This window comes from Hypanus sabinus, chromosome 31 (genome assembly GCF_030144855.1).
Source record: "Hypanus sabinus isolate sHypSab1 chromosome 31, sHypSab1.hap1, whole genome shotgun sequence".
NCBI classification, from domain to species: domain Eukaryota; kingdom Metazoa; phylum Chordata; class Chondrichthyes; order Myliobatiformes; family Dasyatidae; genus Hypanus; species Hypanus sabinus.
In genome coordinates this window covers 10317506-10345455 of record NC_082736.1, presented here as the reverse complement: position 1 = coordinate 10345455, position 27950 = coordinate 10317506, and the positions used below count along the sequence as shown (strand labels likewise).

The 27950-nt window shown below is 44.3% G+C and overlaps 1 protein-coding gene and 1 pseudogene across 4 annotated transcripts; one reads left to right on the top strand and one right to left on the bottom strand.

The window, feature by feature from the left end:
* The window catches only part of LOC132383849 (uncharacterized), a 101098-nt pseudogene that overhangs the window by 60742 nt on the left and 12406 nt on the right, over positions 1-27950 (bottom strand).
* Positions 3673-26425, top strand: LOC132383857 (late histone H2A.2.2-like). 4 transcript variants are annotated; one of them, XR_009508781.1, is made up of 3 exons: positions 3673-3811; positions 16205-16308; positions 17199-18141. XR_009508781.1 is itself a non-coding variant. In XM_059955056.1 (2 exons), exons 1-2 carry the CDS (start codon positions 23639-23641, stop codon positions 24960-24962), a joined length of 624 nt encoding a protein of 207 aa, XP_059811039.1. In that variant the 5' UTR covers positions 23613-23638; the 3' UTR covers positions 24963-26425. The 4 variants fall into 4 exon arrangements, 1 of the variants encoding a protein (XP_059811039.1); XR_009508783.1 differs by lacking the exons at positions 16205-16308; positions 17199-18141 and adding an exon at positions 24715-24851; XR_009508782.1 differs by lacking the exon at positions 16205-16308.

Here is a 27950-nt window from a genome sequence, read left to right as displayed (position 1 = left end):
GCCCATTCCTTTAAACTATCTAAGTCTCTCTGCAGGGTCTCTGTATTCTCAACACCACCGACTCCTTCACCTATCTTTGTATTATCGGCAGATTTAGACATTAATTGATTAATCCCATAGTCCAAGTCATGGACATACATCATAAGAAGCAACTGTTCCAACACCGAACCCTGTGGAACACCAAAAGTAACGGGCAGCCAGCCAGAATAGTATGCATTTATTCCACTCTCTGCTCTCTGCCGAACAAGCAATGCTCCCCCCATGCTAGTTACCTGCCTGTTATTTCAGGGCCCTTATCTGTCTGAACAGTCTCCTGTGCAGCACCTCGTCAAATGCCTTCTGAAAATCCAAGGGCACCACATCCACTGCATCCCCTTTGTTACCCTGCTTGTAATTTCCTCGAAGAATTGCAGTAAGTTAGCCAGGCAGCATTTTCCTTTCAGGAAGCCATGCTGGCTTTGGCCTATCTTATCATGTTTCTCCAGCTACTCCGGAATATCATCCCTAACTATCGACTCCAAGAACTTTCCAACCACTGATGTCACGCAAATTGGTCTCTAGCTTGCATCCTGCTGCCTCGTGCCCTTCTTAAATAGGAGAGTAACATTTGCAATGTTCCAGTCATCCAGGACAATGCCAGAATTTATCAAGTCTTGAAAGATCATTGTTAATACCTCCACAATCTCTCCAGGTACTTCCTCCAGAACCCGAGGTTGCATTCCATCAGGTCGAGGAGATTCAGCCACCATCAGACCACTAAGCATACCGAGCACCTTCTCGGTCGTAATTTCCACTACACATACTTCACTTCATTGACACTCTAGAATGGCCGGTATACTGCAGCTGACTTCCGCTGTGAAGAATGATGCAAAATACTCATTCAGTTCCTCTGCCATCTCTGCATCTCACATTAATATATCTCCAGCGTCATGTTGTATTGGTCCTATATATACCCTCAACTCTCTTTTATCGGATGAAGAACTTCATGCAGATGGTGTTTGGAAACTGGAACCCATGCTGAGTGACTGGTGGAGGCAGGTACACTCACAATATTAGAGAGTTGTCCGGACGAGCACTGGAATCCTCAAGATACTGGAGGCAATAGCTGGTAAGCGAGCTCTTTTCTGGTGTGATCGGTAGTTGATTGTCAACATGGACACTGTGGGCCGAAAGGCCTGTGTCAGGGTTGCATGATACTTTGATTCCATATTATACTTGTTAATCAGAATAAAATGTTAAATTTATTGAGCAAACATGAGGAACTCTGCAGATGTCAATAGACAATAGGTGCAGAAGTTGACCATTCGGCCCTTCGAGCCTGCACCGCCATTTTGAGATCATGGCTGATCATCTACTATCAATACCCGGTTCCTTCCTTGTCCCCATATCCCTTGATTCCCCTATCCATAAGATACCTATCTATCATGTCGTAATGATGGGGCCGGGGAATGAGGAGAGAGATGCCACAGGGTATAATTACACAGAGTGGGTGGTGAGTAGACTGACCCACTCAGTGTGAACACATCATCCGACACGTTTTGATGTGTCCTGGTTTGTTGTGGGAACCTGGATTGGAGTGAGAACAGGGAGCTGTATTGATCGGTTCACCGGGGAAAATGTGAGGGACAGCAAATCCATCCATGATCCACCGGCCAGCCTAGGGTGAACAGTAATTTTACACCCACTCAGATATTTAAATAATTTCGGGAGTTCGTACGCCAGTTGGCAGGGTTAGAGCACCCGGACGCTAGAAGTCTGCACGGATTGGATTCTGTGAGTGGTTTACATCTGACAGTTTCGATGGAAGAAGATCAAAAGTCTACCAACTACGATCGTCGGAAATCGAATCTGCGTCAATTACCTGGAAGACAGCTATGTTCAGCATTATATCACCATCGTTCTATTATTCTGCGGGGGACTCGGGTCCTGAACCGTCTCCAGTGGTGTATGACCGTGGCTGGGACTGGTTTCAAACTCTGGTGACTCTGATGCATCACTCTGCTGCAGTTCCTGATATATCCAGTTTAGGTCGCCGTTCTCCGTCCGCCCGGATATACACATTTTTCAGTGAAGTGTTTGGTTGAAGTGGATTCGATGAGCTACAAATCGTTTCCCTGCTGAACCATAACAAAATCTGATATATATACTGTGATTAAAAATGATCTTTGCAACAACACGGAGTTGGGCTCGAATGAGAACGGTACGTTTCACTAGTCGTTGAACACAAAAAAGTGACCATATCGCTGGAGAAATAGCGATAATAGCGAGATAGCGAGAAAACTGAGACAGTGTTGTGGGAAGGACACGAGTGAAAGGCTCCAGTATTACAATCAATAAACAGCAAGACAAATCTATTTATCTTCGTGTACTCTTGAATACTTATGCCAAGAGGTTTCATTTGCAGTTCTTTGTTAGTATAGTGGTTAGTATCCCCGCCTGTCACGCGGGAGACCGGGGTTCAATTCCCCGACGGGAGAAGTAAAACTTTTGCAGCATTCTTCAAGAAGAATATTGTCTTAAAAGGACAAATAAAAGCGGACAAAGAACTTGTGTTTACGCGATCAATTCATTGGGCATTGGGAAGGTGGAATAACTCAGGCTGCTGTGAGCCCAGGACGGTAGAGTCTTCCGAGAAGAAAGGGGCGTTCACTCTCTTTCCTCATCTGTCCCCTGAGAATCTGTATCTCATCACCGTTCGTTGTTAAACTCAGTGATAGATTCCATCACTCCGAGCACATTAAACCGGGGCTTTGTTGCCAGCTATAAACTCCCACCGAGTCCCACCGAGGTGTAAGTAAGTTAAAGGACCAATATCAGTCCTGCTCAAGGGTGCCGGTCCGAAACGTCGACTGTTTACTCTTTTCCATTGATATTTCCTGGTCTGCTAAGTTCCTTTATCATTTTGTGGGTGTTGCTCGGATTTCCAGCATCTGCACATTTCTCTTGCTTGTAACCAACGTTAACTGTCAGACTGGAACTCTTCGTGTGCATCCTCATCTTGTTTTGGTGCTCAAAATGGCTCCAGTCCCCTGCTGTGCACAGGGACACTAAGCTCTCAAAGACCATTCTTGTCTGGGTTGTCTGACATTCTCTGTAAACTTTCCTTGCCAAATTCTACATTCACTTGACTTGCTGTAACTTCCACGCTCTCCGCATCCCTTTTGTTTTGCAAAGGAAAACATGGATTGTGGCTGCTGTTGAATTGCATAGAAAATTCGGCTCTCCACAGTGACCCTGTCATCATCTATCTGAAGAGGACTGCTGAAAGATAGGAGGCAGCTGTTCTTTGGATCATCACTCCACACATTGCACCCAGTAAGAAATTTAAACAAGTTTCAACATCAGCGGGAGTATAAACCCCCTTGCCCACTGTACACTGGAGTGACACAAACATCCTTGCAGGGAATGAGGCTAATGAAGTAATGGCCGCGCCGCATTGTTTGGTTGCTTGTCGTCGTCTATTGCCGTTCCTGGAAATCCAACCCCCCCCCCCCCCCGCCCCCACATCCCATACCGATTCTATTTACAATTCTCACATGTTTTCTTGTGGCTGCACTGATTGACAGCTCCTTTTGCCCCACCCAGTCACGTGATTCAATCTTCACCGAACACAACGAGCTGACGTCACATCGTCAACGACGTTGTTTCCCTGGAAACAGTCCAGGGCGGGGACGGGGCGAAAAGTCCGTATATGGAGTCGGTCTCTATTTGTTGGGGTTTCGGCTCCACTGTGGGAATCGGCCTCTCCTCTTCCTGCCCCCGGAACAGTGAGTTTCTGTCAGCGCCTCATCGCACCGGCTCTCTGCCTCAGGTACAATATTTAAACCATATTTGCACAGTTACATGGATAGGAAAGGTTGAGAGGGACACGGGCCTAATGCAGGCGGATGGGACGAGTTCAGATCGACAACTTGGTCGGCGTGGATGAGTTTTACCGAAGGGACGGTTTCAGTTCTGTATAAATCACTGACTCTATTTTGGGAGTTAATTCAAGATTCCAGCTGTTCTCTGTGTGAAATAAATACCCTTCAGATCCCCTTCAAATCTGTCTTTAAACCGTTTTGTACAATTCCAATGAGAGGCAGTTCTTTGGCTGATAAGGCAAGTACAACACACAACCCTGTCTACCTCTGATGCCACATACAGGGAACTGTGTAACAGTATAAGAGACAGATGCACAGGTACTTCAGTGAGCAAGGCTTGGAGGGATATGAAATTAATGCAGGAAAGTGGGATTAGTATAGCTGTGCGTGATGAGGAGGATAAATGTGATGGGCCAGAGGGTTTGTTTCTATCCTGTACAACCCTGACGACAGCAGTCCTCCACTGCAATGGGTTTGTTACCTTCATTCTCAGCTATGAGCCTGTTCCAGTAAACCCCTTATCCTCTGAGAAGATATCTGTACCCTCACACTGTGATGAAGCTGTCAGCCATCTCTCCTAATATTATCCAGAGGACTTCACCAATTTCCCATGTAAAGCACTGTTACTGGTGCACAGGGAATGGGAGCATTTTGGTCACCTTTTGAGGGGTTTGGTTTACTGTGTGACCATTAATACTTTTGTTCAGTAACAAAAGTATTGTCCCTCGTCCTGGGTTCTGAGTGTTTTAGGTAAGTCCATCCTGAAGTCTGTGTTCCAGGTTCCCACTGCACTTTCAGTGGATTCTGCATATCTATACTGACCATTGAGAATCTGCCTCCACTAACTCAGCCTTGGGTCTGTCTTCTACCCTGTCCTGGTGATTCAAATGCTCATCCAGATGGTCATTAAATACCAGCCTACACCACCTCCTCAGGCAGTGTGTTCAAGATTATAACCAATTTCATTTTGCCACCTGCTCCACATCTGATATCAAGATTTTCTAGCTGCCTTTGCTGTCCATCACACCCCTAAACTTGGTGTCATCTGCAAACTTGCTGATCCAGTTTACCACGTTCTCATCGAGATCGTTAATACAGATGGAAAACAACAATGGACTCAACACCTGGAAGATCAACCAGGGCAGATTGAACACAGTAATGACAGGTTCCTGAGAAGTGTTCATGACCAGAGACTTTGTGTGTTTCTGCATCCAACACCTCCTCTGATGGCTCACTTGGAATACCTCACTGTGAAATACTTACCCTTCAAATTCCCTTTAAATTTCCGACCTCTCACATTAAAACTATTACCTTTAGTTTTACACCCATATCAAGAGAAACTGTCTCTGTCTCTCTCACCTCTGTATGTCTCACATAATTTTATCCACTTCCATCACCTCACCCTTCAGGTTCTCTTTAAACCTCCAACCTGTCACGTTAAAACTATTCCCTGCAGTTTTAGGAGGGAGAAGACTGTTCCTTCCCATGAAGACCCTAGGGAGTGAACAGTTTCTGTCAATCATTCCTAGTAGTTATCCCCATTGATCCATGAATCTGAATCTTTGTCCCCTGCACCAGCTCATCAGGCACACATTCATCAGTGGTATCTGTCTGTATCTCCATGCGCTAACAAGTGTCACTGGGAGTAATATAGAGACTACTTTTCAGTTTCTGTCTTATTTCTCTAAATTCACTGCACAGGACCACATTCCTCCTCCTCCCTACGTTGCTATAACCAACATGCACCATCCACCACAATGTCCGGCTGCTCAACCTTCCCTTTGAAATGTCCTGCAGCTGCTCCTGGACCATAAGACACAGGAGCAGAATTAGGCCATTTGGCCCATCCTGTCTGCTGCCCCATTCTGCCTGGAATAAGAGATCATGACAGATCTCTTAACCCTCTCGAACACTCTTACCCTGCTCCCACAATCAAGAACCTCATCATTCAATATACCCAATGATTTGGCCACATCCGTCTGTGGGGATGAATTCAGAGTCAGAACCAGAATCAGGTTTATTACCACCGGTTGGTGTCAGGAAATTTGTTAATTTAGCAGCAGCAGTTCAATGCAGGACGTGATAATATAGAAAGAATAAGTAAATTATAGAATGTGTGTGTATATGGATATTATGTAGATTAAATATAGTGCAGAAACAGAAGTAAAAAATAATATATCAAATACATCTGTATCAGGTTTTGAGTGTTTTAAAGTGACAAACCAAATATCCTCAAACTCCTGATGAAATATCTCCACTGTCTTGCTCTCTTTATACTGTTGCTGCATCGATATGTTGCGACCAGGTTAGATCCTCAGAGATATTGACACCCAGGAACTCAAAATTGTTCCCTCACTCCACTTCTGATCCCTCTGCGGACTGGTTCATGTTCCTTAGCCTTACCCATCCTTCAGTCAGGTCTTTTGTCTTACTGACATTAAGTGCAAAATGCACTGAGGTGGAGTGTGGCAAGAAACAGAGGATAGTGATTTCCTGAATTTGAAGAAATCAATGTTCATGCCTTTGAGATTGGAGGCGACACAGTCGGAATGTGAGGCGTTGCTCATTCAACCTGTAGTTGGCCTCATTGTAGTAGGAGAGGAAGCCATGGACAGACATGTTGGTGATGGCCCTCCACTGGTCAGGGTCGACCATGGATATTCTGCCCTCACTGTGAAAGTCAATATGCAAGCCAGGGTAGTAGAATACGTAAAGCAAGCTGTTGCCCATGCAGGGGCTCCTTCTCTCCACGCAGCTGATGAATCCATCGCAACTACAAAGACCAATGCAGTCAGGCACCGGCTGTGTCACAGGATTGCCCGTCTGCATTGAACATCGGACTGACAGGGAATCCAGTTCTGGATTTTTCCTCGGAGTTTACTCCCAATACCTTCCCCTTGAATGGGTCCAGCCTCAAGCCAGTGGGGGTCTGGGATCAGAATTTTCCTTCCACTGGATGAGCTGCCAACTGTGGGTGACAAGCCCCATCTGCCCTAAGCAGTTGGTTATATGATCCCAGTAACACATTTGCACCTTCCGCTGACACTAGAAACAGTTCCATCGGGCTTAGTAGCTAAGCCATATGTAAAAGCCAGGAGCTGGATTTGGTTGACAGATGCATTTTGAGGCAGCATTTGATAGAAAGTGCCAGCTTGACCCCATTACCACCCTGGCACCGGTTAAGACAGCTGTAAGGCACCGATATGTGGGTATGGGAATAGGAAACAGAACTAGAATAGGTTGCCACTGGCAGGTCGTGGTTGTTGCAGCTCACAGAGCAAAGGTACTCAGTGCAGTGGTATCCCAATCTGCTTCTGATTAAGTCTCTCATAACAATCACAATTCTATTCTCATCTCTCTTTGATATCCTCCACATGTCTACTTTCCCTTCCCCCTTTCCCAATCACTATCCCCACATGTAAGGTGCCTATGAAAAGTATTCATGCCTCTTGAAAGTTTTCATGTTTTATTATTTTGCAGTATTGAAACACTGTGCATTGAATTTGGGTTGTTATGATACTAATGAATGGAAAAAAAGACTTTTTTTGTCAAAGTGAAAACAGATCTTTACAAAGTGCTCAAATTTAATTGCAGATAAAAAAAAAACACAAAATATTTGCCTGTCTACGTATTCACCCGCTTTAATATGACTCACCAGATCAATACTGGTCCAGTCAATTGGTTTTAGGAATTGCATAATCAGCTAAGTGGAGATCACCGTGTGCAGTCAAGGTGTTTCAATTGATTGTAGTAAAAATACACCAATATCTGGAAGGTCCAGCTGCTGGTGTGTCAGTATCCTGGGAGAAATTACACCATGAAGTCAGATTAACACTCCAAGCAACCTCTGAAAAACGGTTATTGAAAAACACAATTCAGGAGATGTATAAAAAATTCAAGTCACTGAATACCCTTGGAGTACAGAAATAGAAAGAACATGGCAGAGCTGTAAATCTGCCAAGAGCAAGACATCCTCAAAAACTGAGTGACTGTGCAAGAAGGGGCCAGTAAGGGAGTCCACCAAGCGACCTGTGACAACTCTGGAGAAGTTACAGGCCGCAGTGGCTGAGATGGGAGAGACTGAACATACAGCAACTGTTGCCTGGGTGTTTCACTGTCACAACTTTATATGAGAGTGACAAAGAGAAAGCCACTGATGGAAAAAAAAACTCTCATGAAATTTCACCTGGAGTTTGTCAGAAACCTTGAGGGGGGACTCTGAAACCAGCTGGATAAAGGTCCCATGGTCTGATGAAACCAGTGTTCAACTTTTTGGCTATCTGACTAATCACCAATTCTGGTATAAGCCAAACACTGCACATCATCAAAAACACACCATCCCTACCGCAAAGTACATTGGAGGCTGCATCATGCTGTAGGAATGCTTCACTACAGCATGTCCTGGAAGGCTCATAAAATTAGATGATAAAATAAATGCAGCAAAATGCAGGGAAATCCTGGAGGAAAACCTAATGCAGCCTGCAAGTGATCTCTGAGTTAGAAGGTTTATTTTCCAGCAAGACAATCACCATAAGCATAAAAACAAAGCTAAACAGGAATGCCTCAAAACAAAGTTAATGTCCAGGAGTGGCCAAATCATAGTCCAATTGAGAATTTGTGGCTGGACTTGAAAAGGTCTGTTCGATCATGAACCGCGTGCAAACTGACAAAGCTTCAGCAGTTTTCTAATATGGAAAGGAGAAAATTTTCAGTGTCCAGATGTGCAAAGTGGATAGAGACCTATCCACACAGAGCGAACTGTAATTACTGACAAAGGTGCATCAACTAATGACTGAATTGGAGGTGAATACTAATGCACTGAATTATTTTGTGTTTTATATTTGCAATTAATTTAGATGACTCTGAAGAGATCTGTTTTCACTTTGACACCACAGAGTCTTTCGTGTTGATCAGTGTCAAAAAAGCCAAATTCAACGTTCCAAAACAATAAACTTGAAAACCTCCAAAGCAGACTGAATACTTTTGATGGCACTGTATCCACCCCTTCACCCGCACGTTATAAACAAATCTACCCTGCTCCTTTCCATTTTGCTGATTCCATGTGGAACATTAAACATGTAGGAATATCAAATTCGCAGTCCAAGTCTCTGTAACCATGTCCCTGCAGTAGCTGTTAGATAAAGCACAGTACACAATATGGAACAGATGGCAACCTGCCCTTTGGCCCACAATATCTGCACCAATCATAATAATGTACTGTATAAAGTACTGGTGCGATCTCACTGTTGTGAGCTGTTTTGGGTCCTTTATCTCAGGAAGGATGAGCTGGATGGGTTACAAAGAATGTTCTCGAAAGTGATTCCAGGATTAAACAGCTTGTCATATGAAGAGTGTTTATTGGCTTTTGGCCTGTCTTCACTGGAATTTAGGAAAATGAGTGTTGACCTAATTGAAATTAAATGGTGAAAGGCCTTGATAAATTGGATGTGCAGAGGATGAGCATCTACCTCTTGCACTACCTTCTCCTGACTGTTACCCACTTACCTGTCTCCCCAGGCCCCAGAGTGACTACCTGCCTATAGCTACTCTCTATCCCCTCCACACTTTCCCTGACCAGATGAAAATCATCGAGCTGCATCTCCGGTTCTCTAACATGGTCCGTAAGGAGCGGCAGCTCCTGGATTCTTGTTATTTACCTTCTTGATCAAAGCTGCAACATTTGCAACACACCAGCACTGTGGGACCTCACATGTGGTGATCCAGGACACACTGGTCCTTGTGAAATCCCCAGCCATGTGCTCACTTGCTTCTTTCACTATTGTCGGATATATGCCTTCAAGTCCTGGAGTCTTATCCATCTTATTGCTTTCCAGACGTCCCAGCACAACCTCCTCCTTAATCTCAACAAGTCTCTGCACATTAGCCTGCTCCACTCTGTTTTCATTGACATTCAATTCCTTCTCCTCGGTAAATATTGACACAGCATACTCATTTAGTACCTCAGCCACTTGGTCTGACTTCATCCACATCATTCATCCTTTAATCTTGAGTAGACCTTTCCATTCTCTGGTTAGCCTTGTTTTATTAATACAAATCAAAAGGCCTTGGGATTATCTTTGGTCCTACATTGCAAGTAGAGTTTGTGGTGCCATTTGGCCTTTCCTATCAGCTCCTTTAGCATTTCTCTGCTATCTTTATATTCCAAAGTTTCCCAGTCTGATTTTAGCTTCATAAACCTTCCATATCCTTCAATGTAGGATCTTTCCACTTATGTGAAGTTCCCTTACCTTACTATCCTTGTCCTTGCTCCTTACAGGAACATGCTGATCCTGAACTCTGAGCTGCTGATCATTAAAAAACTCCCGCATGTCAGATGTGGACTTGTCTGACAGTGGCTGCTCCCAATCAATGCTCCTTGACTTCTGTCTTACTCCGTCCTAACTTGCCCTACTGCAATTCAGTACCTTCATACAAGATCTGATTTTATTCTTACTCATAACCAAAAAAAAATTTGCGATTACTGTTCCCAAAATGTTCACTGACACTTAGCTGTCACCAGGCCTGGCTCGTTTCCCTAAACTAATTCCCGTATGTTCTCTTCTCTGGTTGGGCTCTGTACATAATATTTCAAATACTCCTCGGATTCACTGAAGAAGTCTTGTGCATCTAAGTATTGAGAAAGATCTAATTAATTCTATGGAAAATTAAGTCCCCCACTAAGACAACCCTGCTCGGCACCTCTCCATAAACATAAACATCTCCGTTCCTGCACCACCTGGTGGTAATTGGGGGCCAATACGATAATCCCATCTGTGTAACTGCAGATTGCCTCTGCAGGCAACTGACAATGGTTTTGTTTGGCCACTTGGTCAGCATGGATGTGTTGGGCTGAAGGGCCTGTTTCTGTGCTACATATATCAGTGACTACGTCTGCGGCTGTGGCAGAGCGGGAGGGACAGTGTCAGTTGTGAGAAGATTTGGGGGATGTCAACAGGAGAGTGAATGGTTGAGGATGGGGCAGATGGAACAGAATGTGGGGAAATGTGAGATCACCCATTCCCAGGAACAAACTGTAAGAGTTATTTCCACATGGGGATGTTCAGAGGGATGTGGGTGTCGTTGTAAACAAATCACTTGATTTAACATGCAGATACTACAGGTAATGAGAGAGCAAACATTATTTTGCCTGTGATCCAGGAGGAGTGGAGAAGAGGGGTACAGATGTCTCACTGGAATTCTATAGGGCCCTGGTGAGAGCACACCTTGAATGTAGTGGGTTTGGTCACACTTCCTCAGGAAGGATAACCGTGAATTAGAGGGAGCGCAGTGACTGTTCCCCACACTGACTGGGCTGGTTCCAGGGATGGAGGGTTGGTTACGTGAGAGGAGAGTGAGTGGGTTGGGTCTGTATTCCCTGCAGTCAATGTGAAAATGAGGAAATCTGTTAGATTCTTTCAGGATGTGACAGGCAGTAGGCAAGGGGGATCTTTCCCCCGAATGAGAGCTCCATAACTGAGGAAAACACCCTCAGAATTAGACATAAATCACAAACATGAGGGAATCTGTTGATGCTGGAAATCCAAATCAACACACACAAAATGCTGAAGGAACTCAGCAAGACAGGCAGCCTTTATGGAAAAGAGTAAACAGTCGACACTTCGGGCCGAGACCCTTCCATCAGTTCTCATCCTGGTGATGATTCTCAGCCCGAAGCATCGGCTCGTTACTCTATTTCATAGATGCTGCCTGGCCAGCTGACTTCTGCTAGCATTTTGCATCTGTTACTCAGAATGAGATGACAAGCATTCAGGGTGGAAAAGAGATGATATTTCTTTAATCTGAGCAGAAAGGACTTCTGCATTCCATATATAAGTAATCTGGAGCCTCAGGTGCTGGGTTGAGTCAAAGCTGAGATCAGCAGTGTCTGGGAGAATTTTAGTCACTGAATGAGTCCATAAGACCATCAGATATAGGAGCAGAATTCGGCCATTTTGCCTGTTGAACCTTCTCTGGCATTTCATCATCACTGATCATATTTTCCTCTTAGTCCCAATCGCCTTCCTTCCCTTGTATCCCCTCATTCCCTGACCAATCAGGAATTCATCAATCTCTGCCTATACCCAGTGATTTTTGCTTCCAGAGCTGCCTGTGGCAAAAAAATTCCACCGATTCACCACTCTCTGCCTGAAGAAACTCCTCCTCATCTGCATTCTAAAAGGATGCCGCTCTATTTTGAAGCTGTGTGGTCTGATTGTAATAAATAAAGACAGGTGTAAATTTAAAGTAGGGAAGTTGAACCTTACTAGGAGGTAAAGCCTGATTATAAGCCTCAGAAGATTGTACTACCCAAATGGTCAAAATAAGGCCAAGTAACAAGGTCTAAAATATCCACAACATGTAGGATTACATGCCTCTCATTATCTTGGCCAATGGGATAAACACAAGCTTGGCCTGATCAACCCTGCCTGGTTCGCCTGGGTGAGGAAGTCTCATGATTAAAGACCGGAAACCCACAGTGACCCAGGTTGCATTGCTAATGATGTGTCCCTTTGTTCATTAAGCCAAGTGGTGTCGGACCACATTAATGAAAGGCATCGGCTAGATCAAAGTGGCTCCACTACACGACCCGATCCACCATAGCCCCACGTATCTCACCATACTAATCTCCACAGCTTTATCTCTCCCAGCCTCACAAATACATGCACCAGCCCTACCCTGAAACCTAATCCTCAGGTCCAAGGGGGCACACACCCCGATTAACCAAACCCCCACAAACCCAATGTGTAAGGAGGAGGGAAATACAATAAAGGCAAGAGTTGGTCCTGGTTAGTGAAGGGATGGGCGGGATCAAAGTGGCAGCGTTGCGTGACGCTTAATCGAGAGTGACGAGATGAAGAAGCACAAGATTCTCCCACTGCCCGCACGGTTTCTTTGTTATTTTAATTTTATTCTGATAGTCCTCTGTCTGTTTGAATATTTTGGTATAATTCATATTTAATTTCAGTTTTTTTTGTCAATGTTGTGTCTGATGCAATGTGTCTGTGATGCAGCTACAAATACGTTGTTCCTTTCTCCTGGGCACAAATAAACTCGATTTGAACTTTACATTGAAATGTCCAAACCTCTCCTTCGCTCTCTTGCTGCCCTGTGTCATGAACTAAACGTTTCAGTCTTTAATTTTACTATATTTCATCTGATTTTATTTGCATTGTACTTTTGAAATTTGCGTTTCCCTTTTCAATTTCAGCCCGCACCCCCGCCTGTCTCTGCCCTTCTGTACTTCCTCCCGCATTAAACGACAGCGGTAACCGCCACACATTGGCGCCGCTTCCCATCCCCCAGCGTTCCGATTGGTGATTCCTTTCTCCAAACAGCCAATGGGAATGCTCAGCATTCCCATCATTATTAACATTCCACTTTGGGCACTGCCTATTTAATCCGGGCTGCGAAAAGCTTCTGCTTATTATTGTGTTTGAAACCGACGGGGAAATGCCTGATCCACCGAAACCCGCTCCCAAGAAGGGCGCCAAGAAAGCTCTGTCCAAACCGGCGAGCAAGTCTGGCAAGAAGCGCAAGAGGGCGAGGAAGGAGAGTTACGCCATCTACATCTACAAAGTGATGAAGCAGGTTCACCCCAACACCGGCATCTCCTCCAAGGCCATGACCGTCATGAATTCATTCGTGAACGATATTTTCGAGCGCATCGGGGGCGAGGCTTCCCGTCTGGCCCATTACAACAAGCCGTCTACCATCAGCTCCCGGGAGATCCAGACCGCCGTGCGCCTGCTGCTGCCCGGGGAGCTGGCCAAGCACGCCGTGTCCGAAGGGACAAAGGCGGAGACCAAGTACACCAGCTCCAGTAAAGACAAAACAAACCCGAAAATCAAAGGCTCTTTTAAGAGCCACTCACGGTTTCATTAAAAGAGTTATTCAATGTTGAGACATGGATTTGAGGTAAATTTGTAATTTTTTTGTTGATGCGCTCATTCAGAATCTTATTTCCGTTACTCAGAACTTGCTGTCCAATCTTCAGTGTAATCCCGATTTCCCTGTTAATTCCTGCCCTCTGCACAGACACGGAATAGTTACGCACCCCTTCCCCGTTGTTACTTCTAGGTCATCAAATTTCCCTAACGTGACACTAATTGTTTCTGGTTTAGTTTCTGCGGGGAATGCGGTTCATTAAGTTTTGTCCCATTTTGTTTACTTCTCTTAACTACATTCCAACGCGAGTGCCGAACACTGTCACGGTTCGTTCAGAGTATTTCTGAAGCCCACTTTCTGGAGGGCGACCCGATGGTAAACTGACTTGAGTCTACACAATGACCGACCGCGAATAGACGCTGACAATCGGTTTTATTCTGATCATTTATCAATTGATGGAAGTCGGTGAACTAAAATACCAGACACCATCGCAATATTGACTCTACTTGGTTTAAATATTTCGGTCTTCAGTAACGTGGGTAAAGGGGAGACAAACAAACCTGTTGTGGTTTAATTTTAGCAACAAAGGCGTTTGTGGCGGTGTTTTGCAATTTTGAGTTTATTTCGGCGGTTAGACGGTTATTTTTCGCGCTTCTGTCGTTGCTGTCTCTTGATTGGAAAAAAAGCAGCTCCCTGATTGGAATATTTGCTCTTTCCAATCAGATCAGTCACAGATTCACCAATCATTAACATCCCAGTACATTCCCCCAGACTCTAGAAGAAGGGCGCTTTCCGAAGGGCGCTTTATAAGAAACGCTTTCCGAAGCCTGATTTCTCATGGTCAAGACCTCAAGTTAATTTCTGAAAATAAAAATCAAATCTATCTGATGTTGTATGTATTCAGGAAACCTGGTTGCTACCACATTTAAGTGCTTCTTTCCAAGATTATATTGTAATTGGGCATTGTGTTGCATGTTTCATAATGAGAGGGCTTAAAGTTTTGGATATATATGAAATGTATGAGGCATTTGAAGACATATGTTCTTCCACAGGTAGGGGCTTTAAAGTGGTATATTATTATAACCATTGTGGAAAGCTTTTGATTGATTTGTTGGAGAGTTAAAGTTGGAGTCCATTATCTCACTAAGGGCCGTATGGTGTGGGGATTTTAACACATAGTTAGTAAACTGTGGGTTTGTTCTCAGAATGATGGTGATGGTTTGATTGTAGAGGAGTTTTAGATATTTCACATCTTGTGTGTTTTAATGGTGGGAGAGGAACAAGATTTAATGTGCACAATAGTTAGGAAACTACTGTAAATTAACTTTAGTTTTGAACATTGGAGTGAGTCGTGAGATGTCATGGGTGATGAAGCATTGGGAAGTGTCAATTTCCCTATATTTGTAAGCTTGGGTTTGGATTTATAACAGGGGCAGGAAGCCACTTTTAGGAGGTGGAACTTCAGTAAAGCAAATTGGGAGACATTTTAATGATTTATGTAGTGAGCATCTGTATGAGCTGAATGGTGAGAATGATGTGGATTTCTGCAAAGAAACGTCATGTTATTCATCAAACTGGGGTGGATGAGATTCATATTAAAAAGTGCATTAATAGAGAAAGGCTGTACCATGGTGGATGGAGGAGTGTGCAGAGACAAATACTGAGAGAAAGTTAAGAAGTACTGTATCACTCTCCGAATGATCATATTTAGTGTAACAGGTCACAGGCCGTGATGAGGAAAGTAATGAAGGTTGTGAAAAAGATTTACTGGAGGTCATATTGTGATAGTATTGGAAGGACTATTAAACTTGGAGATGTTTGGGGAATGATTAAGAAAATGGGAGTGTGGGATTCACAGTGTTCCCAGTATTGATTGAAAAAGTTAATACAATTGTTCCTGAAAGAGAGAAGGTTGAGTACTGGCTCGGTCATTTGCTGCAATTCATAATCAAAATTGGTTCAGAGACTAAACAATGTAGGGATAAGCTTTTAAGAGAATACCTTAATATATTGGAAACCAGCTGTAGAAATGATAGTGATGTAGAGTTTCCTTTGTGTGAATTAAAGGAAGCTATTAATAGTACAGGTCAGATGACTCCAGGAATGAATGATACATGTTATTGCATGTTTAAATGTATGGCCAACAACTCTTTTGAGATAATATTGCACTTTTTGAATCATACTTGGACTTCCAGGCCATCTTCCCTCCTCATGGAAAATGGCAATTGTAGTGTCTTTTCTAAAACCTGGGAAACCCCTGTTGGATACTTCTAGTTATAGACCAATATCACTGATGTCCCATTTGTGTAAAGTTATGGAATTTATGGTAATAGAATGGTTGAATAATATTTTGGAAAAGGGAGGTGATGTGCTGTTGTTAATATACTGGATTAATTTGAGGGGCAAATGCTGGTTCAATGCCACATGTCCCAAAAGCTGTCAATGTTTTTATGCAGAAAACTCAGCATCTACTTCAACACAGCAAGCTTCCACAAACAACATAATCAATGGAAATGTCAATCCATGGCCTCCTATACTGTCCCAATGAGGCCACACTCAGGTAGGAGGAACAACACCTTGTATTCCACCTGGGTAGCCTCCAATCTGATTGAATGAACATTGATTTCTTCATCTTCTGGTCATGCCTCCCCTCCATCATCATTCCCCATCCCCTTTTCACATTTGTTACCTGCCCATCACCTCCCTCGAGTGTTCCTCCCCAATCTTCTTACTTCCATGGCCTTCTGTTCTCTTATCAGACTCCACCGTCTCCAGCCCTGTATCTCTTTCACCACTCAACTTCCCAGCTCTTGACTTCATCTGTCCCCCCTCCGAGTTCCACCTATCACTTTGTGTTTCTAGCTCCCCTCCCCCATCTTTAAAATTTACTCCTCATTGTTTTTTCAGCATTTTTTGTTTCTCCAGCATTTTGTGTGTGTTCCTTGGATTTTGAGCATCTGCAGATTTTCTCCTGTTTCTCAATGACAACGGGAAGTTTGTGTGACAAAATGTCTAAGTCCCACTCACTTAGAAATGTAGATTTGAAACTTGAGGTTCAGCAGATGCTGAGAATAATCTGCAAAGTACCACACACAAAGTACTGTGGGAACTCAGCAGGTCAGGCAGCATCTAAGCAGAGGAATAAACAGTCTAGATAGGATGAAGTGTCTTGGCCCATAATATTCACTATTTATTCCTCTCCATAGATGCCGCCTGGGCCACTGAGTCCCCCCAGCATTTTGCAAATATAAACCTCCTTTTTTAGTCAATCAGTTGCCAAATGTTTCTGAACTTTCATTTGTAGCCTCATCCTCCTGGTCTGAATCCTTCCTTCTACACCCTGTAAACTTGAGGCTCCATCACGTCTGGAGTCCCAAAGCCCTCATTAGTGTAGAGCTCTCTTGTTTCTGCTCCATCGAATATTTAACCACCATTCTGCTCATATTTCAGAGGACAGCATTGTATTGCAACAGCCTGGCTGTGTGAGGCACAGCCCTTCAAAATCAGTGAAAATGACCCAAAACAATGAATAGAGCAGAACACGAAGATTTTAACCACACAAGACGTCATCCTTGGTCCAGAGCTGTGAGGAATGAAGACTATTTGGGACAAAACCCTAGTGAATTCATCTTCTGCAGTTTCCAGAAAGTTATGGATTTAATTCAAAGTAAACCTCTGTATCACAAGCTGAGCAGTTGCAAAATGTATATTATAGGGTGAGTGACAGGTGAACAGCAGTGATGGATTTGAAAGCTCTGGGGTAGAAAAGGAACAAAAGCCGGTACCAGATGAACTGAGTGGCCTTTCTACTGTACATTAGCTGTGTGACAGGCAGGAAGCTCCTGAGACACAAGATTTGAAATAGAGCTGATTAATTTGTCACAGATCCACAACATTAATGCCAGAGTATTTTCAGACTAACTTCAGCAGAACAAACACTCCAATGCTCAGTGACCAGGGTTCAGTCACAATATCTGCAAAATCTGATATTGACAGTCTCACATGAACTTCCAACTAGATTCAGTCATCATGATGGTTAAAATGTTCACCTAGAGCTTTATTAAACTTCCTCCCTGATGTGAAGTTGCCAGTGTTTCTGCAGGTGGGATGACTGAGTAAATTTCTTTGCTGACACAAGACCGAAGTGTGTCCTCTATGTATTTTAAACTTGCTGGAGCCTCACAAAATGGGTGAACTGAGTGAATCTCCTCCCACGCTTGGAACAGGTGTGAAGCTATACTGAGAGACAGAGACAACTGAGCCAAGTCTAGCTGCTCACCGATGTGACCCGGCTGATGGAGTAAGAGCTCATGTGACTGAATGAATCCTCTCCCACACACAGAGCAGGTTAATGCCCTCTCCCCATGTGAACTGGCTGGTGTATCTGCAGGTGAATCCCTTGCAAAATGAGAGGAAGTGAATGTCAGCTCAGCGGTATCAACTCTGTGGCCATTTATCAGGTCAGATGAAGGACATGTCCACGTATTGGGGTTCTCCTTGCTCAGACTGGTGGGCAGTCTTCTCAACCATCTCCTCCTTCACATTCAATGATTAGTAGTATTCAAATGTCAGGGAACTGACAATCACATGAGTCCAGACACACTGTTGCGTTTGAGATTCTCAGACATAAATTCTTTGCCTTTTCTGCCCTGTAAAATGTTTGCAAAGAAGACCAATAGGTGAAAGACAACATTTCAGCTGAGATTATTTAGTTTTTTTCATTGATGTCTGATGTCACACTGTTAAGGAGAGGCTGAACACAATTTGCTGGATCAACATTTCCAGCTGAGAATAGTTCAGGCATAAGGACACAACATCAGATTCTCTGTTTTCCTCTCTGCCCTTCATCAAGCTGTGACTTGGCTCAGTTTGTCTCTCTCCATTCGTACAACTTCACATTCTGGGTATCTCCCACAGACCTACTAAGAACACACATTTGTTGGCATTTGGCAGTGGTAAACTCGGAGTCAGCAATGCCATTGAACCTGAAGAGAATGTGATCAGGCTTTCTCGTTGCAGACTGACACTGTGGTATTCTTGTAGTGTGAATGCTACTGGTACCCAGTATGTTATTGTGGGTTTTTACAAATAAAATGGCATGAGGCATTTTATGTTTAGTGACAACTGTAACAACTCATTTATTATCCTCCAAACACAGAAACAAAGCACAGTTTAAAATAAAATGACATAATTACATCATAACATCTGTCCAGCCTTTTAAAGAGAAACACAACTCAATGTTGGTGGTTGTTAATTCTGCATGTTTCCACCCATTACATTAATCTACACAGACACCCCTCCCCCCCCCAGTCCTCTCACTGCTCCCCCTCTGTGATCGTTATAGCAGTTTATTTCCTTTCAATGTCAGTACTGTCCATTTGACAACCTTCCTCACCACCCACAACTGCACCAACATTCATATCAACAGTGATCTGATCAGCCCGTGTGTATTTTAATCTGATCATACAGAGGCCCCATCATTGATCACTGTGTGGACACACTGGTTACATATCTACAGTTAAAATCATTCTCAATTCCATCACTCCAAATGTTGCTACATGATACTCAATACATACCCTGTAACTGGGTGTCTTACCAGCAAAGACAGGTATCCATTCGAGTCTGGTGATACTATTTTCAACAATATTTATTAGCAAAAATATACAAAATAATAGCAATGCAAATATACGTTAACAATACTAAACTTAAAAGTGCGAGTATAATAATAATCACTAGTGAAACAAGCTCTATCGTTGTCTAGGGGATAATGAATTGTCAGATGAAAATATAAAGTTCCGTTCAGTTCATGCAGTTTGCGGTAGTTGTTTGTCACAGTGTTTCAATTGTTGAGAGAGAGAGAGAGAGAGAGAGAGAGAGAAAATGTGTGAACAGTAACAGCTATTATCTTGCCAACCTTCATTTACCATTTTGATCCGTCAATGCGTTGTTGTTGTGGCCATTCACATATGACCCCTCCATCCTTTAGCTAGACTGTTCTTCCGTGGTGGACTCGGCACCCAGGCAAGGGTGGACACACACACAAGCCCCCACCGGTCTTGCTACAAAACACTCTGAGTTAAAAATTACCAATCCTTCATTCAGTCTCCGATATCCCACCCTGTCTCGTGGGGTTCTAATGCTCACTAGCATTTCTCCTGGTGTGTCTGAGGGGTGTTACCCCAGACCTCACTTTTATCCCCACTCACAGGGTCTCAGGTGTCAGTCAGGTTGGGATGATGTACCCATCAAACCAGCCCACTCTGTTGCCCCCTGAGGGGTTTCAATGAATAGAACTGTACCAAGTAAACAATCCTTCTCCACAAGACAATAGCAGTAAATCAATGGCTTTTGTCAGTAGGAGACGTTCCATCTTAGCTGTGTCTCTCATTCTCTTTCATGAGCTGTTATCAATAACAACTGCTCTGGCAGCTTTCCTTTATCTCTCTTACTTCCTTGATAACAGCATCCAAATAGTAGCGATTTGCGATTCTCCAAAAGTGGGGGGGGGGGCATGGGCGCTTTTGCACCCTTCTGCCCAACAGAGTTGTTCATCCTTCGTAACAATACGCACCATTCAAACCCTCACACACAGAACTCGAGGGAAGTTACATATTTATCACAAGCCCAGAGTTGGATTCGATGGTCTGGTCTTGTTGCTCTGTATGCTCTGCTGCAAAGTCCATTCAGAGTAGTTCTATGTAACCAGATACATCATCCCTGAGATACCAATATACAACACTGTGTCACAAACAAGAGAAAATCTGCAGTTGCTGGAAATCCAAGCAACACACGCTGAGTGCTGAAGGAACTCAGCAGGCCAGGCAGCATCTGCAGGACAAAAAAATACAGTCAATGTTTCAGTCCAAAAACATTCGGCAAGACTGGAGACAAAAAAGATGAGGAGTAGAGTTATAAGCTGGGGATAAGGGAGAGAGAAAACAAGGTGATGGGTGAATCTTGAAAGGGAGGAATGAAGTAAAGAGCTGGGAAGATTGGTGAAAGAGAGCGAAGGTCATGGAAGAAAGAAACGAGGAGGGGGGGAAGAGCACACGGGGGAGGGGATGGGTGGGCAAGGTGAGAGAAGAAAAAGGGGAGGGGAACTAGTGAGGGGGGCATTACTAGACATTCAAGGATTTGATGTTCATGCTATCAGTTTGGAAGCTACCCAGATGAAAATGTTGTTCTTCCAAGTTAAGTGTGGCCTCATCGCATTGTATGATTTTATTTAAGAAGCAAACTTGATCTAATCAGCGTTCAATAGTAAGACTGAATCTGAAAGAACTTAATACATTTACACTGCATGAGAAACTGGAAGATACAGTGTGAAGTCCAACTGCCACACTGTACCAGACAGTGACAGGTACAGAATGAACCCTGCACTCTCACACTGTACCAGAGACTGACAGATACAGAATGACCCCACACTCTCACACTGTACCAGAGACTGACAGATACAGAATGAACCCCAAGCTCTCACACTGTACCAGAGACTGACAGATATAGAATGACCCCACACTTTCACACTGTACCAGAGACTGACAGATACAGAATGAACCCCGCACTCTCACACTGTACCAGAGACTGACAGATACAGAATGACCCCACACTTTCACACTGTACCAGAGACTGACAGATACAGAATGACCCCACACTTTCACACTGTACCAGAGACTGACAGATACAGAATGAACCCACACTTTCACAGTCTACACTTTCACAGACGGGTACAGACATTCTGTGGTTTAACAAACATGGACAACCCTCATCACCACCTCAGTAGCACCACTTTACAATGCAATTGGCTCTTGTTGTAATTCTGTTACCTCTTTATAATTCTGTAGAGTATGATTTTATTCTGTGAATGTTTTGTCTCCGATACTGTGAGTCTTTGAATCTGCTGTAAGCCAGTTGTATATAACAATAAACAACTTTCACCCTCAATCTGAAATGGGTCTCTCATGATGACTTTCGATCTCCTGCTGCCATGTTTCATTACATAAACGTTTCATATTTTCAAGTGTGTGTTTTTCTCATTCGATCTGCTTTTCTACCAGATACGATAGGTTGAATGGCCGAATACTGCGCCTGTAATTTATGGTCCATTTTGTATTTTCGATTTCCTTGCTGCCGAATTACCCAACAGCGGCAACTCCCAGTGATCAGCACCAGTTCCCAGTCTACGGTGTTACCCAAAGCGACAATGGGCAGTGGAGAGAGACAAAGCAGGTTCACCCCGATACTGGCATCTCCTCCAAGGCCATGAGCATCATGAACTCGCTCATGAACGATATCTTCGAGCATTTCGCGGGTGAGGCTTCCCGCCTGGCACATTACAACAAGCGGCCAACCATCACTTCCCGGGAGATCCAGACCGCCGTGCACCTGCTGCTGCCCGGGAAGCTGGCCAAGCACGCCGTGTCCGAAGGGACAAAGGCGGTGACCAAGTACACCAGCTCCAAGTAAAGCTCGCCAGTGAGATGATCGAAAACACAACGGCTCTTTTAAGAGCCACTCACAATTTCAATGAGAGAATTGTACTACCATTTAGATAATAAATTATACATATTTTATGTCCGGTGACTTTTACAAGAGCTAAGTCACGGTTGGCATAAACTCCCACTGCAGTGAAAAGGAATCGTTACCTCCCCTCCACATCAGTCCGTCCCACTCGGTATCCACGCCAAGCGGAGGATTGCTGTTTTATTTCTGGCTTCAGGAGTTTATTGGTTGCAGTTGGCTAACACCTGAATCTCATTTTAACACAAGCCTGGAAGACCTCATGACTATTTCATAGAACAACTTTTTAAAATTGCAGACTAGACGCTGGTCACAATTTGAGAAGAGCCGTTTGTCTATAACCTGATAACGTTCACACAGTGACCGACTGTGGGCAGAAGCTGAGGGTCAGTTTTTTTTCGGTTCATGGAAACATAGAAAATAGGTGCAGGAGTAGGCCCTTCGGCCCTTCGAGCCTGCACTGCCATTCAGTATGATCATAGCTGATCATCCAACTCAGAACCCCGTACCTGCTTTCTCTCCATATCTCCTGATCCCTTTACCCACAAGGGCCATATCTAACTCCCTCTGAAAGATAGCCAATAAACCAGCCTCAACTGTTTCCTGTTGCAGAGAATTGCACAGAACCACCACTCTCTGTTTGAAGAAATTTCTCCTCATCTCGGTCCTAAAAGGCTTCCCCTTTATTCTTAAACTCTGACCCCTTGTTCTGTACTTCCAGAACACCGGGAACCATCTTCCTGTCCAATCCCTTTAGAATTGTATACGTTTCAATAAAATCCCTCCTCAATTTTCTAAATCCCAGTGAGTATAAGCCCAGTCGATCCAGTCTTTCTTCAAATGAAAGTCCTGCCATCCCAGGAATCAATCTAGTGAACCTTCTTTGTACTCCCTCTATGGCAAGAATGTCTTTCCTCAGATTAGGGGACCAAAACTGCACACAGTTTTGAAAGGTTTGAAAGGAATCAGAGAATTGAGTTCCCAGACACTCCAATATCAACTACATTTGTATTAAATGGGCCCTGTTTCAGTAACAGAGGGAAATGCGAAGACCCAATCTTAAAACAGGTCTGGAATTATTTAATTTCAAATTATATTTTAATAATAGTTTGATTTTTGGCGGGCTTTTTCCAAATTTCAGTGCACTTTGATGAGACGTTTACTATGCGCGCTTCTGCTTTTACGGACTGCTGATTGGTGATTCTGGCAGTTCTTCGATTGGGACGTTTCTCTTCACCAATGAGAATAAGCAGGATCACACCAGTCACAAACATCAGATTCTATTCTCAAAGAAGGTATAAAAAGGGCGAGTTGGAGCGGGGTGAACATTCCTTTATTTTGTTTTGAAGTTAGCAGTTGTTGTGACTGTGGAAATGTCTGGACGTGGAAAAGGCGGCGCTGGCAAAGCTCGGTCCAAGGCCAAATCTCGCTCGTCCCGGGCTGGACTACAGTTCCCTGTCGGCCGGGTTCACAGACTCCTAAGAAAGGGCAACTATGCTGAGCGGGTGGGTGCCGGAGCCCCGGTCTATCTGGCTGCTGTGCTCGAGTATCTGACGGCCGAAATCCTCGAATTGGCGGGCAACGCGGCCCGGGACAATAAGAAGACCCGCATCATCCCCCGACACCTGCAGCTGGCCGTCCGTAACGACGAGGAGCTGAACAAGCTGCTGGGAGGGGTGACTATCGCTCAGGGCGGTGTGTTACCCAACATCCAGGCCGTACTGTTGCCCAAGAAAACCGGCGCTGCCAGTAAGTGAAGTGACGTAAGCTGAACCTGTTTACCCAAAGGCTCTTTTCAGAGCCACTCACAATGTCCATGAAAGGGCTGAGCAGCGGGTGATCTCCGTCCGTTTGATATCCTGTATCTGTCACAGCCTCGACATGTTTCTTCCGGGAGGTCAACTGATATAAGTCTGCACAGAAACCGGTTCGCTTCAGTCCCGACTCATTTTCTCCCCTCAGCCGGCTGATTGGAGGTCTCTCCCCCTGCAGAGTGTCAGCGGATCACTAGGCGCAGGGTCGTGAAATAAACTTTCGGAGTCGGCCCCGGGAGGGTGAATTTAATCTCCGACCTCTGAACGACTCCGCTTTTGATCACCTAAAACCGCGTTGTCTGGGTTCCACATTACGGTTTTACCCCGGACCGTTCCGGTTTGCAGCAGGCGGGAACATCGCCTGTTCGTTGCTTCATGAGCGATTCCCATCGCCTCACTGAACAATATTTGCGACTTTCATTTCAAAATCAAGTTTATTATCACCGGCATGTGACGCGAAATTTGTTAACTTAGCAGCAGCAGTTCAATGCAATACATAATCGAGTAGAGAGCGAAAAATACTAGTAAATAAAACATAAATACACATGTATATTGAATAGATTTTTTTTAATGTGCAAACACAGAAATACTGCAAATTAATGAACGCTGCGTTTATGTGACTCCGCTCCCTACAGATGTCCTGGGTACTATCAGCAGCTTCTTTCCGTCCTGTGCAGTAGTCCCTCCATACCAGACAGAGATGCAGCCTGTCAGAATGCTCTCCGCGGTCCGGCTATGGAGTCTACAAAGGCACATTTACCCTGTGAAACTGACGGTATCAATTGAAAAAAAAACTCGTCCTCCAAGGCCTCTGAATATAAATGAACAGTTTGCGAAAGCAACGGTCAGTTTGGTCAGATCTCCCGAGAGGCTCCCTGTGTGAGGTCGTCAGAGATCAGACTTTGGTTTGTGCAGGGTGGATGGATCGAGTTCTTCAGCACCGTAGTACCAGTCACTTCTCTACAAATTCCTGAGTCTGTCTAATACTTCCCTGAATACCCCTGTGCTCTCTGCCTCTGCCACCACACCTGACAGTGCAATCCAAATCCCCACCACTGCTGTCTTCACATTCTTCCTCCGATCTTAAATACATGTTTTCTTCTAGAAGACATTTCACCCCTGCGAAAAATATTAGACTGTCCTTGTAAATGTCACCTCTGGAGCAGAAGAGGTTCCAATGATCCAGAATCCTGAAAAACTTTCCCTGCACCAGCTTCTCAGTCACTCACCAGCACTCCAGCCTTCCCAGTCAACATGATGTAATTTGTAATGTCCCTCTATTACAACCCTATTGAGTCCTCTATTCCTGCTGACTGTTTGATGTCCTATAATACAATCCATGAGAGCATTCATTCCCTTGTGCTCTCTGCCTCTGCCACCACCCCTGACAGTGCATTCCGTCCCCATTTCTCTCTTTCCTTCACTTTCTTCCTCTGACCTTAAACACATGCCTTCTAGTAGAAGACATTTCACTCCTGTGAAAAATATTACTGGCTGTCTACACTAACTATGACAAGCAGATTTTTATAATCTTCTATAAAATTTCTTCTGAGCCAATGACATCAGATGAAAAGGTTCCAGCATGTCCACCCTCTCCTCACCACACACCTCCTCCTGACATCCTGGTAAACCCCCTCTGCCCCTGCTCCTGAACCTCCACATGCTTCCACATACAGTGTTCAGTACACTGTACTCTCACTGTGGCCTAGCCAGCATTTTGTAAACCTGTAACATTATATCCTGGTGTTTGAACTCAATGCCTTGTCTGATGAAGGCAAACATGCCATACACCGACTTTTCCTCCCTGTCAACCTGTGCTCACAGTCAATATCAACATCCCTCTCTTTGCCAATACTATTCATGTTCCTACCATTAACTGTGTAACCACCCTTAATGTTGGATCTCCCAAAGTGCACCCCTGGGTATCCTTTTCAGCAGAATGAATGTCAGAATGCAATGGGATTATCATTAATTCTACTCGCCAGAGATTTTTCTTCGTTGTTTCTAGCTCTCTAAATGTTCTTGAATTCCCTTCTGTTTTCTAAATATAGTCCTCAAACACCCTGGTTGATTCCAGCTTCCTAAGCCTTACATATGCTTCTCACTGTTCATTGACAAAATGTGCTTCCTCTCTCATCATCCAAGGTTCCTGAACCTTGTCATCCTTGACCCTCCCTCTTACTGGAACAAACTGGCCCTGAAACACTGTGCAGCTGATCTTTAAACAAACTCATGTCAGATGTGTATTTGTCTCAAAATCAATCCTTACGGTGTTAAGCATTAAATTTAGCTTCAATCTCTCCATTCAGTGACTGGTGTTATGGTTCACATCCCCGTCAATCTAATTTCAACCCTCTCAGGGAGCAGCAATAAACCTCATGATACAGACCCCCCCTCCAGTGAAGGTGCAAACCATCCCTCTTGTAAATGTCACCTCTGCACCAGAAGAGGTTCCAATGTTCTGGAATCCTGAAACCCTGTCCCTGGACCAGCACCTCAGCCACACATTCATCTGCTCTAACTTTCTGTCCCTAACACCACTACCACACAGCATGGGGAGTAACTGGGTGATTACAACCTTTCAGGTCCTGCCCGTCAACTTGTTCCCTGACTCTCTATATTCACTGTAGGATCTCATCCCTTTTCAGGGCCCCAGATAGTCCTTCCAGGTGAGGAAACACTTCACCTGCGAGTCTGCTGGAGTTGTCTATTGCATCCGGTGCTCCCGGTGCAGCCTCGTCTACATCAGCGAGACCCAACGCAGATTGGGGAACTGCTTCGGCGAACAGCTCCGCTCCACCCGTCACAATAGACAGGACCTCCCGATTGCCACCCACTTCAACTCTGCCTCTCATTCACATCTAGATATGTCCATACATGGCCTCCGCTACTACCATGATGAGGCCCAACTCAGGTTGGAAGACCAACACCTTATCTACTGTCTGGGTAGCCTCCAGCCTGGTGGTATGAACATTGAATTCTCCAATTTCCGGTAATTCCCTCCCCCTCTCCCAGGTCGCTCTCTGCCTCTCTCCCCTTTCTACTTCCTGCTCCTTTATCTCTACTTTCTGCTTTATACATTCCTTTCTGCTTATCCCCTCCCCCCTTTATCTTTCCTCTGATTGGTTTTCCTCCTGGCTCCTCTGGGCCCTAACCCCTCCCCTATCTCTATTACTGGGCTTCGGCCCTCTCTTCCCCCCATTCCTGATGAAGGGTTTTGGCCCGAAATGTTGGCTACTCTTTTCTCACAGATGCTGCCTGACCTGCTGAGTTATTCCAGCGTTGTGTACATATTCTCTCATCCCTTTTCTACCTGTCCACTGGTACCGACGTGAACCACCACCTCTGGCTGAATGAACATTGCTCAGCAGCTGCTCTGAGACGTCCCTGACACTCAGTTATACAATTTACAAAACTTTTTGAAACCATCTATAAAAGTGTTTAGGAGAGGAAAAAGATCAAACAAGAAGGTAAGCTAGCCATTAATATTAAAGAGGATACCAAAAGTTACTTCAGATATACAAAGTGTAAATGAGAGGCAAAAGTCAATATTAGTACTTTCGAAGATGATGCTGAAGAGGTAGTAATGGGGTACAGGGCAGTGGCAAAGAAGCTGAATAAGTATTGTGCTTCAATCTTCACTGGAGAAGACAATAGCAGTCTGCTGGAAATTCAGGAGAATCAGGGGGCAGAAATTAGTGAATTAGCCTTTACTGAAATATCTGAAGGTAGATAAATCAGCTGGACCAGATTTTCTACACCAATGCTATGAAAGAGGTGACTGATGAGATTAGTAATAATCTTTCCATAATCCCTGGATTCTGGCGTGGTTTCGGAGAACAGGAAAATTGCAAACATCATTCTACTCTTG